The 13212-nt window shown below is 44.7% G+C and overlaps 1 protein-coding gene across 1 annotated transcript; it reads left to right on the top strand.

The window, feature by feature from the left end:
* The first annotated feature begins 340 nt into the window (after positions 1–340).
* Positions 341–11200, top strand: tonsl (tonsoku-like, DNA repair protein). The gene is made up of 28 exons (XM_014414306.3): positions 341–729; positions 829–924; positions 1922–2064; positions 2155–2338; positions 2422–2551; positions 2672–2843; positions 2942–3056; positions 3150–3301; positions 3430–3582; positions 3659–3784; positions 3897–4095; positions 4189–4244; positions 4336–4425; positions 4831–4903; positions 4974–5137; positions 5692–5815; positions 5914–6152; positions 6281–6767; positions 6848–7053; positions 7592–7698; positions 7827–7983; positions 8592–8670; positions 8759–9066; positions 9253–9424; positions 9523–9698; positions 9783–9856; positions 9976–10109; positions 10526–11200. Exons 1-28 carry the CDS (start codon positions 705–707, stop codon positions 10720–10722), a joined length of 4338 nt encoding a protein of 1445 aa, XP_014269792.3. The 5' UTR covers positions 341–704; the 3' UTR covers positions 10723–11200.
* The last annotated feature ends 2012 nt before the right edge of the window (positions 11201–13212 follow it).

Here is a 13212-nt window from a genome sequence, read left to right as displayed (position 1 = left end):
ACCGGTCACACACAGCATTAAGCTCCTGTGCTGGCTGCAACATCTGTGCCTTAATGTAGCCAGAAGCTCTTAAAACACTCCCACGTGTTTACGCTGTGCCTATGAGTGCTGGGTTTGAGCCCTTTTTCTTTTTTCCCTGCGCTGCAGCTCCGTCACACTCTAGCCTTAGCCAATGAATAATCGCCGTTTTAACTTTTGCTCAATTTTGCCCTGAATTTAGTCTGTCAGACTGACAGCGTGCCCGTTTTCTCACACTTTATGCAAAATGTCAAGTCATGTGTCCTCTGTTAAAATCTTAAAGGTGATCTGGACTGCATTTCCCACCTGTTAACGCCTTCCTTTAGAGTACGATGGGCTGGATTTGTGCCTGAGAGGCAACGATGAGGGTTAAATCATGCTAATATTGTAGCTTAGTCATTGGTTGACGCAGTCCTGGCGCGGTATTGTAAAGTTTACTGAGAGCTCAAAGCTAAAACAGCTACTTGGATACTGAAGTCTTGAATATGTTTCTATGATATCAACCACGATCGGTTGCATAAAGGTTAGCTTAAACACTGCTACACAGTCACAGACGTGCTCCGGTGAAAATGAACTAAAGGTTTGTTTTGGTCGGTTTCGAGTTGAAGCTAAGCTAAAGGGAGGCGCGCTGGGTTGTCGTTTACTACCAGCTGGAAAAAAGTGCTAGCACTGAGAGCTGAATCGAGATGAGTGTTTCACGGGAAATTAAACGTAAGTACCGCTTTCAGTTTACGTTTTTTGGGCACGTTTAACGGCTATTGTTATGTGACTATTAAAATTAAGTAACTGTTACATCTCGATTGTTTGCAGAGCTGCAGAAAGCAAAGAGCAAAGCCCAGAGCAGCAACAACTTAAAGGAGGAAGCCAACATCTGTAATCAGCTAGGAGAGCTGCTGTCCAGGAGCGGTGTGTATAGTCTGCCCAATATCAGCACTGTGTTATTTTAGCACTGCGAGTACTGCAGTTATGGATTGTTTTTGATTCTCCGCTCTTCCTGTCACAGCGTCACCATGTCTTATAGATCACCAACACTCTCGAATAATCTTGATTTTTCTAATAATTTTTGTCCCTTTGTTTTAGGATCACCTGCACAGTTATAAAGTAATCTTTCAAAAGTGGATAAAAGTGCCATTACTTGCATATTTACTCCCACCTGGAGCCACTTGAATTTCAGTATTTTCCAGTTTGACCATGGCTGCTTCTTAGTACACAGCTGTGTCACTGTAGAGTTTAATCACGGGATACATTTCAGAGGCTTTACATTCATATGCTTTCTTATGCTTTTGTCTTCAAGTGAGTCAAATTTCATCTGGTGCCGATCAAGGTTATTAACTAAAAGCCAAAACTAGATGTGAAAAGCATTTAAATTAACTAAGATAAAACTAGAATGTAGAAAAAAGTTAATGATTTTTGTGAACTTGGAAAACTAAAACAATAAACGATAAATAGTGGACGCTTTGGCATTTATTTGGTAAAAATTTTTTATCACAGCTTGCCTGATGAAGCTTTGAAGTACATGTTTATTAAGATTCTGGATGTCAACAACACAGTGAGCCAACTGCTTTTAAAAAGTTCTACTTTCATTATGATACCAGTATGGATCCTGCCTCTGACATGTGCCCGCCATGCAATAATAATTAAATCTAAAATTAGCCCTGAAACTAATAAAAACTAAACTGAAATGAGCAAACTGCAAGGTTATGTGCTGCACTACAATTCATCTGATGACTTTGATTAACGTAAACAGTTTGAGCAAAGGATGCAATGATATTCAGTCTAGTAATTCATTTATTCTTTATATGCTTTTTCATACCAACAACATTTTGTTTGCAGTGTAATTTTTTTCTTTTGCCTTCCTCATGCAAAGTGTAACATTTACCTTTCTGCTTCATGTGTGTCTCAGGTGATTATCAGGCTGCCATTAGGGAGCACCAGCAGGAGTTGGCTCTCTCTGAAGTGTTAATTGATGTGATTGGACGAGCTGTGGCCAATCGTAAGATAGGAGAGTGCTTTGCAGAGTTGGGCAACATTGAGGCAGCTTTAAAAGTAAGTAAACTGACGCTTTATCAAAGTGATAAACTTCTAATTCAAGTGGTGTTTAGGACCTGCATAAGTGGATGTGTGTCTCTTCTTCAGCACCAGCGTCTTCACCTGGACCTGGCTCGATCTGTCAGAGATCATGCTGAAGAGCAAAGGGCGCTGGCCACTATCGGTCGGACCTACCTCTTCCGTTATGAAACGGACCAATCGAGGAAGAGCTTGGAGGAAGCAGAGGAGGCCTTCAGGAAGAGCTTGGGCATTGTGGATGACCGGCTGGAAGGTGTGTACTGTTTGTATCGTCCCAGTGGTTTTTAATGGGCGATTTCTTTGTTTCGTTATTCCTAATCCTCTACCTGGCTGCAGGGACTGTGCCACAGCGAGAGATCAATGAGATGAAGGCGCGTCTCTTCCTCAATCTGGGTCTGGTCTGTGATCATCTGGGCGAGCACAAACGCTGCAGCGAGTTCATCCGGCGAAGTGTATTTATTGCCGAGTAAGAACATCCTAAACTTTGCTCCACGTCTAAGCATGTCGATCTTTTTCATCGACAGCTTTTAATCGGCTTATTTTGTATAACTGTCAACTGAGATATCGCCGTTATTCCCCTGTAAAGGAAGAGCCAGCTGCTGGAGGATCTCTACCGTGCAAACTTTAACCTGGGCAACATCTACTTCCGTAACGGTCAACGCTCTAATTCGGTCCGCTGCTTAGAGCAGGCCAAAGAGTGCGCCCGGAAGATTAAAGACAAATTTAGTGAGAGCGAGTGCTTTCACTGCATCGGCAAGGTACGAGCTCCACCATATCCTCTTATTTTCTCCTGTTGCGATCATGCAGGTTTTGAAGTGCATGTGTGTCTTTAATTCTTAACATGCGATGCTAACAGGTGCAGCTGTCTCTGGGTGACTTTGTAGCAGCGCGACGATCTCTGAAGAAAGCGGTCTTGCTGGGTTCCCAGCAGCCGCTGGACAGACAGACGGTGAAGATAGCTTTCAAATATGGTGAGTGAACGGTTAGATATGTTTTTTTTGTTTTGTTTTTTACTTGCTTGTAGCTGCATGGATGGTACAGTGTATTTCTTTCCTATCACGTAGCTGACCGAGGCTGTAAATTAGAGGAAGAGCTGGGGGAAGATCAGGGCAAAAAACCCAGCTCCCATCAGGCTGTCGAGTTGGCAGAGCAGCTTGGGGATCTCTGCTGTAAAGTTGGCTGCTACAGCAAAGCTCTGGAAGCTTATCAAGCTCAGGTGAGAAGCATCAAAAGAGTCACATGGCTAATTCTCACATTTTTTTCACTTTTTTTTTTTTTTTTTAATAGTTGCAACGTAGAGTCTAAATGTGACTTGTCTAAAGCGGTGTTGGTTTTGTTGTGTAGCTAAAGGGTGCTGAGGCGTTGGGAAAGCCTGCCAGGGAGCTGGCTGTCATCCACGTGTCCCTGGCTGCCACCTACGCAGACCTGAAACAACACAGCAAGTCAGTGGAGCACTACAGAAAGGAGCTGGCGTTACGACAGGGCAGCTCTACAGAGGTGATCTGCAAATTCACCCGTCTGCCCTGTGGTAGACATGAATGTGTGACTTATTACTTATATTTGTGCGCGTCAGGAGTGTAGCACGTGGCTAAACATCGCAGCAGCTCAGGAGGAGAGCGGCTGTGCTTTGGAGGATGTGGAGAGGAGCTACAATACAGCTTTACGCTGTGCTCAGGAGTCTGGACAGGCCAGACTGCAGGTGAGAGATAAATTAGTCAGCTGTGTTGAAAACTAAGCAGAAATTTAAGATGTCTTGTAAAGGCGCGGTGATGAATATCATGCACGACCAAAACGCACATTGACTTCCACAGAAGCGCGTGTTGAGGCTCTGGCTGGCGTCCCAGAGACGAAGCGGCTCATCGGATGCTGACAACACCGAGGCGAGGCTGCAGGAGCTGTGTGCTTCGGAGGGCTGGAATCCAGATGGGAGTGATGGTGAGGAGGAAGAGGAGGAGGAAATGGAGAACAGCGAACCGCTGGATGACAGTGATGTCATCCTCTCAGACTCAGGTAAAATGTGCGCGGGTAACTCTATCCGGAAAGCACTGACATCTCTATACAGAGGGATGCTTTGATTCACGTTACTTTTCATGTGGTTTGTAGACGATGATCTGGAGGGTTATGACAAGATGGTGTCAGGGAGGAGGAAAACAGGACGGGTGAGCGATGTGCGAGTTGTCATTTCTTCTTTGTAGACTGCGGTTTAGATCTTCATTCTTGGCCTTTTTTGTGTCTGTCTTTCTGCTTTAGTGGAACAAGCGGAACGAGAAGGGAGAGACGTCTCTTCACAGAGCATGCATAGATGGGAATCTGAAGCAGGTCCAGTACCTGGTAGAACAGGTATAAAGAAGATGATTCATTATTTTAATCCAATAAGTTTTTAACTCTTGGAATCAGGAGGGAAAACATAAAGTTGAGCACCATCAACATATAAACTGATTCACTCGTTGATGGTTGGTCACTATAATAAACAGTTCAGGCTTGAGGCTTTCTGCTTAACTCAACAGAACAAGTGCAGCAACAAACTTCTTGGACTTGAACTTCTTGTCTGAGTTTTTTAAATATTTACCACCTTAAAAAAAACAACAACCCTGCATCATGCAGTTTGATGAGAACATCGATTGGCTCAAATATAAATGATTTATTAGGAGTGTTCATGAAGATTGTATGGAGGAAAAAAAATGTACAGACAGAATCTGTAACGTCGAAGAGCCTGATGAAAGCTTTTGTTTCTTTGCATATCAGGGTCACCCAGTGAACCCCAGGGACTACTGTGGCTGGACTCCCCTCCATGAAGCCTGCAACCATGGTCACTATGGTAAGTCCTGTCAGAGTCTCTGGAAAACTGCACCCGCTCCCTCGCTCATCTTTCTCTGCTCTTCGTGCAGAAATCGTGGCTCTGCTCTTGGAGCACGGCGCTAACGTTAACGACCCCGGTGGCCCTTTATGCGAGGGTGTGACTCCTCTCCACGACGCCGTCGCATGTGGCAATTTAGAAGTCACAAGGCTCTTGGTGGAACGAGGGGCCTGTGTCACACTGCGCAACTCCAAGGTTTGTGTGTTTGGCTGTGTTCAACCTGAAAGTCCATTTCAGCAGGATTTTCTTTGCTGGCAGAAGGTGGCGGTAAAATATCTTCTTTATTTTAAAAAAACAAACATGTCTTCCACACTTTAATGGATGACTTTCCTAACAGTGTTACAAACTTACGGGTCACACTGACCACATTGACAAGATTTACATACAGTTAGTGTGCACAATCTTCATAGGTTCAAAAGTTATTGGACAAACATCATTTTAAATATAAAGACTGTTCTTAATACTTGGATGAGGAAAAATCAATTTAAAAAGTGGTTGTAATTGTAGGGTGATTAAAATCAGAGTAATTTGTTCGTTTTTCCTGGTTCTCGCTGCTGAGGCTGATTATAAAAATATTTTTAAAGTTATGAATCTCTCTGATAAAAGTTTTACTTTCTGTTACTCTGGTTAGGAATGAAATCCTGGACCATGCTTTCGTTTGGCAATATTGAATTCACCCCCACCTCCTTTGGAGAAAGTCCAGTCTGCTGAACTTGTGCGCCTTAATCTCACATTTTTATCTCCACCAGGGTGAAACTGCTTTGGACACCTTGCGTCAGTGGCAGAGGACCTACAGCAGGGAGCTGGATCATGAGACCAGGCAGAAGTGTATTGCTACAGAGAGACTTCTGAGGAAGGCGCTAGCAGGAGGAGGTGAAGCTCTTGCATCATTGCACTGCGTTAGCCTCGGTCTGCCTTTTTATACCTGCTTTCAAACGCTCGTGTTTCTCACTTATCTCTGCCGACCACAGTGCCTGCAGCTCCGGCCCCGGCCAAGCCTTTTGATGCCCTGCAGGACAGCCAGCTGTTTGATGCGGAGAGTTCTGAGCCACTCTCGTCCACTGGAGGGGGCTCTTTCTCCCGCCAAGACTGGCCGCGAAGCAGGAGCTCGGAGGTGAAAGCGTCAGGCGCCAGCCGCAAACAGCGGCAGACCAATGGCTCAACACAGCGGAACAGAGCCAGGGGAACAGAAGCTGCTGTACTGTATGGGGTAATGTCTGATGATGCTTTCAGTGTGGACAGACAGAATACATCATGTCTTTTCACAAGTGTAGTAGATTCATCTATATTGTACAAGCAGAATTCTTCAGATCTTTGATGTGTAATATATTTTTTTAGATTAATAGCAGCAGCTCAGATGACAGCGAGCCTGACACCCCGGTTAGTCCTCTCCGTCCTGTCCGTCCTAGACAAGGTTTCCCAGCAGCTCAGAGTCAGAAAGAACCTCCTGCGAACAAAGAAGCTGCCTCAGTTCCCACCTCAGGACAGGAAGGCATCAGGCAGGCCCCTACGCCGTCTGTGTTTGCCCGAGAAGAGTACCACAGTGCCATCAGAGGCTTGGGCAGCGCCAAAACACTTCTCCAGGGTCTCTCGCAGCCTCAGCTCTCCAGCACACCTGCCGTTTCTTCCAGCACCAAATCAGCTCTTGTTCCCGAGGACGAGTATCTGGCTGATGACTGGTTGGAAGACGATTTGGTGGAGATCCAGCCGAAGAAAAAGCGGAGGCTTCGGATGGAGCAGAATGGGCCAAGAGTAGAGGAAACTGCTTCGTCTTCTGCAGCTCGAAGTCAAAACAAGCATTTAAACTTGGACACAACCTGCAGAGGTAATTAGTCTGGATTTGTTTGGTTTTTCTTTTTCTTGGTTTTGCCAGTTTTGTAGCTTGTTGTGCCCTTTTTCTTTCAGGATCTGCAGTTTCCTCCCTCTCCAGTAGAGGCCTCTCTCAGAGAAAGAACAGCTTGGGGAAGCCTCACCAGGTCAAAATGACTCAGATACCAGGTGTGGCCAGACTGGGGAGAAGAGAAGTCAACCGGTCACACAGTCCCACTGTTACAGAAGATGACGATTCGAGATCAGACACACCGCCCCCACCTCTCCTTACCCATGCTCAGGTCAGAAGTGGAATGCTCTTTTGCTGTTTGTTAGTTACGGATGGAGTAACACTAAGGAAATACACACAACACAGTGATTGTGAATAAGTCACTCCAAGTGTGAAAAGGTGATAGTCAGAGTGAGACTACACATGAATTATTCAGGAAATGCACACTCAGTGAGAGAATAACTATAATTCAGTGTCACTAGGGGATCTAAGTTAAAGATGATGTGTCTTCATTTCTGATTCATTTGAACAGTGATGAATGTGGACGTAAATGAGTGCGAGCTGATCAAAACTGGGGAGCTGTTTTTACATATTTCTGCAGCCTGGATGCCGTGGGCTTTGTCAGGAGTAAAAGATGACATCGCTCATTTCGGATCTTATATATAGTTATACCTTGGTGTTTTGTAGCATCAGCTGACAAACTTTTACTTTCCTGATGTTTAGACTTTCTGATTCCTCCACAGACTCTGCTTTGTCTTTCTACTAAGAGTTGACGACATTAAATACAGATGTTTTAACAGTGCTTGAATGTTTTATTTTGTTTACTCTAGCCTCCAACTCAAACTTTGGCTGCTCCTATGCCCACGTCACTTCCTCCACCAATCAGAATGAGGGTCCGGGTTCAGGAAGACGTCTTCCTGATCCCAGTTCCACAAAGGTCGGTGAAAAGTTTTAAGTTTGAGCAGTATATAAAAATAAATCCCAATCTGATTGGTATAGTATTTTTTTGTTGTTGTTGTTGTTGTTAATTTCTGTTTAATCACCTCCCATTGCTCTGCATCCCAGTGAGGCCAACTCCTGCTCTGTGTCGTGGCTGTGTGAGCAGGCAGCTCAGCGTTACTACCAGAAATGTGGCCTCCTGCCTCGTCTCTCTCTGCAGAAAGAAGGCGCTCTGCTCTCCCCGCAGGACCAGCTACTGGCCGTCCTGCACACAAATGAAGAGGTGAGGTGACACTGAGGAGAGCCAGAAGTGACCATACTTGGACCACAGACAATTTAAAAGATGCTGAAGACTACCATGATTGGTTTATGAAGTCTGATCACGAGTCTTTAAGGCAAATGTTGTCACCGTTGCTATCTTGGATTTAAAAAATAAAACAAAACACAGTGACAAGAGGACTGCTATGACTGTGAAACAGCTTGCATGTCAGCCAGTGAGCATACTCCTTTTCTTAGACACAGTATGACCCAAATTCATAAAATAGACTTTCTCATAGACACAGAGGTCTTTTTGAAATCACTGATAGAAGGAATGCAGGTTCTAGGTCCTTCCACAATGACTTTGTTTTTCTTACCCAGATGAGGCATGCAGGTTTTAGACTGTATGATTCTGGTAAGAAGGTGAAGGGCTGACTATGTTAACAAGCTGCCTGAGAAACAACAATCTGAGAAACTGTAAAGATTAGAACCATTTCTATTACCAGACTGGATGCTGACTTGCTTTAGGAGCCAGCTTCCAGGAGACACTGAAGGAATCACAGTTTTTGGGATTGAATCCTTGGCTTCACTTTCCCGCACCAGTGCAGGATAACTGATGGGTTTGTGTTGCAGGTTCTGGCTGAAGTTTGCTCGTGGGATCTCCCTCCTCTCCCTGAGCGATACAAGAAGGCCTGTCAAAGTCTGTCAGTGGGTGAGCAACACAGAGGAAATGCATTATAAAACGCACACATGTGCATTTTTGTATTCTGTTATGAAGTACCGTCTCTTTCTACCTGTAGATGAGAACAAGCGTGTCTCCCGGCTATGTGAGGTTCAGGACCGGGGTTTCTCCGTGTCAGTGTGCGGACTCGGTTTGGCCGCCTCTTCCCTCAGCCCGCTCCTCCGTGCCCTAAAACTTCAGGCCAGCCTCACTGAGCTGCGAATTTCTGGAAACCGTATGTCTGACGACCTTCTCCCTGAGCTGATTGCCACAACGCTCACCATGCCTCGTCTGCAGCTGCTGGACATTTCTGCCAACTGCATTACAGGGGACGGCCTGGAGAAGGCTGTAAATGCTTTAAAGGGACAGAGTGCACCTGCATTCCCGGTAAGGGCCTCAGCTAGCCAATACTGGCAGCTCCAGGTTTACCATCTAACCTGTATTTAACTACCTCTGTTCTTAATAACTACCTTAGATCTTAATAACAAGCTAACGTGATTCGTATCAATGATATCTGTCAGAGAGAATTGGCTCTCGTGATCATTTGCTTTTTCTGCTCGTTTCCTCTCAAAGTGCCTGGAGGAGCTGGACCTCAGTATGAACCCACTGGGGGACGGCGTGTCTGAGTCTCTGTCCTGTCTGCTGTCCTGCTGCCCTGTGCTAGCCAAGCTGTCTCTGCAGGCCTGTGGCCTCACTGCTCGTTTCCTTCAGCAGCATCGACTGCTGCTAGCCAGCGCGCTCACAGGTGACTCTCTAACAAGCAGCTGACTGAAGCCTTAAGCTTCACTGAACTCCCACCCATAAGCAAAACTGCAACTAACTTTACATCTCCTGAACGTTCAGGCACAGGCCATTTGAAAGCAGTGTGCCTGTCCCACAATCCCCTGGGCTCCACCGGCTTTGAGCTGGTGTTAAAGACTCTGCCCCTCCACTGCCTCACACACGTGGACCTGTCAGCTGTCTGCAGAGGGCCTGCTGATTACCCGGCACTGGAACACCTCGCCAAAGTCCTTTCACAGGTGTGCACGCAAAAATCATGCAATGTCATTTATTGTCGAAAGATATAACTGTGCAATCAGGTTAAGATTTTTGTGTTTTTGCAGGACGAGTGCTCTCTGACCCACCTCAGCCTGGCTGCAAATGGGCTGACAGACAGCAGCGTAGCTACCTTGGCGAGGTTTGTGTGTGCGGGTGTCATTTCTACGGCTCAGTTATTACTCATGTTATTAGGGCTTTGCCTTTGTTTAAATTGTCACTCTTTACTGGCCTGTTGGACTTTTTATTATTGTTTCACAGGTGCCTCTCGTCGTGTCCCACACTGGTGAGTCTGAATCTGTCAGGAAATCCGTCTGTTACATCAGCGGGACTTCACAACATCCTGGCGTCTGTCAGAGAGGCCCGTCGACCACTGACACTTCTAAACCTCGAAGGTATGCATATGTGTGAACTTGGAGATACTCCATGGACATGGAGTTTCACACTAATTCACAATTTGGATTTCTTTGATGTTTTTTATCACCTGTGCAAAGTTGTACTTGGCAACAGTTTGTTTCTTGCTATCAGTCTGTTTCCTTTTGACACATTTCTAAGTTTGAACATTTAGTATGTATGCACAGAGGTGTTACATGATGAGTACACACACAGACATTACAATATAGACGTGTGGTTTGAAGATTAAAAAAAAAAAAAAAAAAAGATTAGTTGTGAATTAATTTTCCATTTTATGGAGCAGAAAACATTGCTGGATGCTAGCTAATAGGCTACATTTGGATGTCAAATATTTATAGGGGGGAAAATGGAAATTATGGATATGAAATAAAATGTTTCTTTGTTGCTTAACCTGCAGGTTGTCAGGTCTCTGGCCCCTGGGAGAGTCAAGACCTGGACAGTTTGTCAGAGCTGGTCCAGGATATCCGTCTTTGCTCTCAGGCCCTCAACAAGCTGGACCGACAGACCTTGAAGCAGCGATGGGACAGGACTCAGTCACACGGACACTTTCTCGACCGAAACTCCAAGTGCCTCCTCTCTGCCACCTCCACTTGAGGGTGGCAGGTGTGTTCATAATAAATAATTAATAATGAATTATTAATTTCATAATAATTCATAATAAAAGTGGTAATTTTTATAAACATTTTGGTTAATGAGGCTACACCAAAAAGAAACAAGATAAAAACAAAATAAAGTGACATGGTGTCCACCAACAGTCTGTTGATAGCTTGTGTTTTATGCATTTTTGTCTGCCTTATTTATACATGTAAAGCTCTGTATCTGTATAAAGAGTTTGTGTTAGTGTGTGAGAGGTTGATTTAAAAAAAAAACCCAAACACAATTAAAGTAACTGACGATGCTATACGTTGACATCGTTCTTTCACTGTAAGACTCAGCAGGCTATGGTGAATAATCACAGCGATTTTCAGGTCTCTGAAGAAATCTATCTAGAACATCCATACACATTCACACTCCGATCAATGCATAGGAGGTTAGTATCTTGCCCTTAATTTGGCATGCAGACTAGAGCAGCCTGGGATCGAACCACCGATCTTCTGGTTAGCGGTTAGATTTGGCCTTTATGGAACACCCAGTCAAATAAAAAGGTAAAAAAAAAACATGTTTGATGAAATAAAATGGATTTCTTTAAACTGTTTCAAGTCAGCAAAACAGCAGGATGTGAGATTCTTGAGTGCACTTTTCATACAGTGAAGCACTCCTGTATTATTTGTGATCCAAAAATAATACAGGGCCCAATCTGTCAGGATCGGCAACAGGACTTCAGCCAGCATTATTACAAACGGAGGAGTTCCACAAGGTTGCGTCCTCAGTTCCATCCTCTAGACATCCTCTAGACTCTGTACACCCACGACTGTGTCCTGTGTTTGTGGACGACACTGCAGTGATCGGTCGCATCACTGGAGGGGATGAAGCGGCTAACAGGAGAGAGGTGGCCAGTCTGGTGTCATGGTGTGAGGACAACAACCTCACCTTCAACACTGACGAGACAAAGGAGATGATAGTGGACACGAGGAACAAGAGGAGGCCTCACCAACCGCTATTTATCCGGGGCCTTGAAGTGGAGAGGGTGAGCAGTTTTAGGTACCTGGGCGTCTACATCTCTGAGGACCTCACCTGGACACTGAACACCACACAGCTGGTCAAGAAGGCTCAGCAGTGGCTGTATTTCCTGAGGAGGCTGAGGAAATTTGGTATGTCGGCCAAGATCCTCAGCAAGTTCTACAGCTGCATTGTGGAGAGCACACTGACCAGCTGCATCACTACATGGTACGGCAGCACTACTGCTATGGACCGCAAACGCTTGCACAGAGTGATAAGAGTATTCATTTATTTATTTGTGCTATTTGTATTTTAGCCCTGCGACAGACTGGCGACCTGTCCAGGGTGTACCCTGCCTCTTGCCCTATGACAGCTGGGATAGGCTCCAGCACCCCCCGCGACCCTGAAAAGGAGAAGCGGAAGCGAATGGATGGATGGATATTTGTATTTTATCTGTTCTATTTCTATTGTATATATTAATCGGCATCTGTGGGTGGACAGCAAAGAAAGAATATAATTGCACAGAGAAATGCTTTTTTTTCTTTGGACACATGACAATAAACACTTAGAATCTTGAATCCTGAATCTTTGAAACTCTATAACAGCTCCATGTCAGATAATAAAGTCTCTGCAAATAACAAAAATCAGGTACATGTACCTTTTTCCACACAGCAGCTAAAGCTTTGTGCAGGCCGTAGGGTCGTAGAACCTGCAGACCCTCGCAGGTGTTGTACATCTGCCGACAAACTAAAATAAAGGCTCCACATAATGAATGGGGCATATCAGATTCACACAATGATGGCAATTCCTTGTCGAGCAGCGTCTGGGTTAACTGTACGATGATATGAGCAGCAAAGGTTCTGCAGACAAGGGTGAAAAAAGACAAAGATGTTTATTATAGATCCACAGCATGAGATTTTTAGATTGTAAGTATAGCAATCTCAATTTGTGGCTTTAAATGCCTACACTGGAGGTTTTTAATAAGACCTGAAACTAGCAACTAATAAAACGAATAAAGTCATTGTTTAAAGTGTTTGCTGAGGCAATGGAACAACTCAGCAGTGTACACATCTGACTTACAGCTATTCACAAACCAGCAGCACCCTCATGTTCTGCTCTCGGTGCAGAATAAGCAGGATTTGCTATGCAAATTTAACTCTGTACTAAAATCTTCCAGCTAAGTTAGGAAAATGTAATTTATTCATTACTATCAAGAAAGACAAAACGACGCTGCGAATTTAATCACAACATCTCACCTCTCACTGTGGGCTGCGACGAGATTCTTCTCAAATAAGAAGAGCGCTAATCCTCTGTCTGTGTTTGCAATACGAGCCAGAATATCTGCAATGAGACTCAGGGTTGCTGCAGGAGACTTTAACTCAGCCTGCAAAGCACAGAAAATAAACACACAAAATTACCAAGTGCTTCAGGAAAATTGGCACCTGCACAGATACTCAACACTGAAATAACACTTTTATCTTTCAC

The sequence above is a fragment of the Maylandia zebra genome, linkage group LG19, assembly GCF_041146795.1.
Source record: "Maylandia zebra isolate NMK-2024a linkage group LG19, Mzebra_GT3a, whole genome shotgun sequence".
Classification (NCBI taxonomy): Eukaryota; Metazoa; Chordata; class Actinopteri; order Cichliformes; family Cichlidae; genus Maylandia; species Maylandia zebra.
The sequence above is the reverse complement of the archived record's forward strand: the minus strand, read 5'-3'. Positions and strand labels throughout refer to the sequence as shown.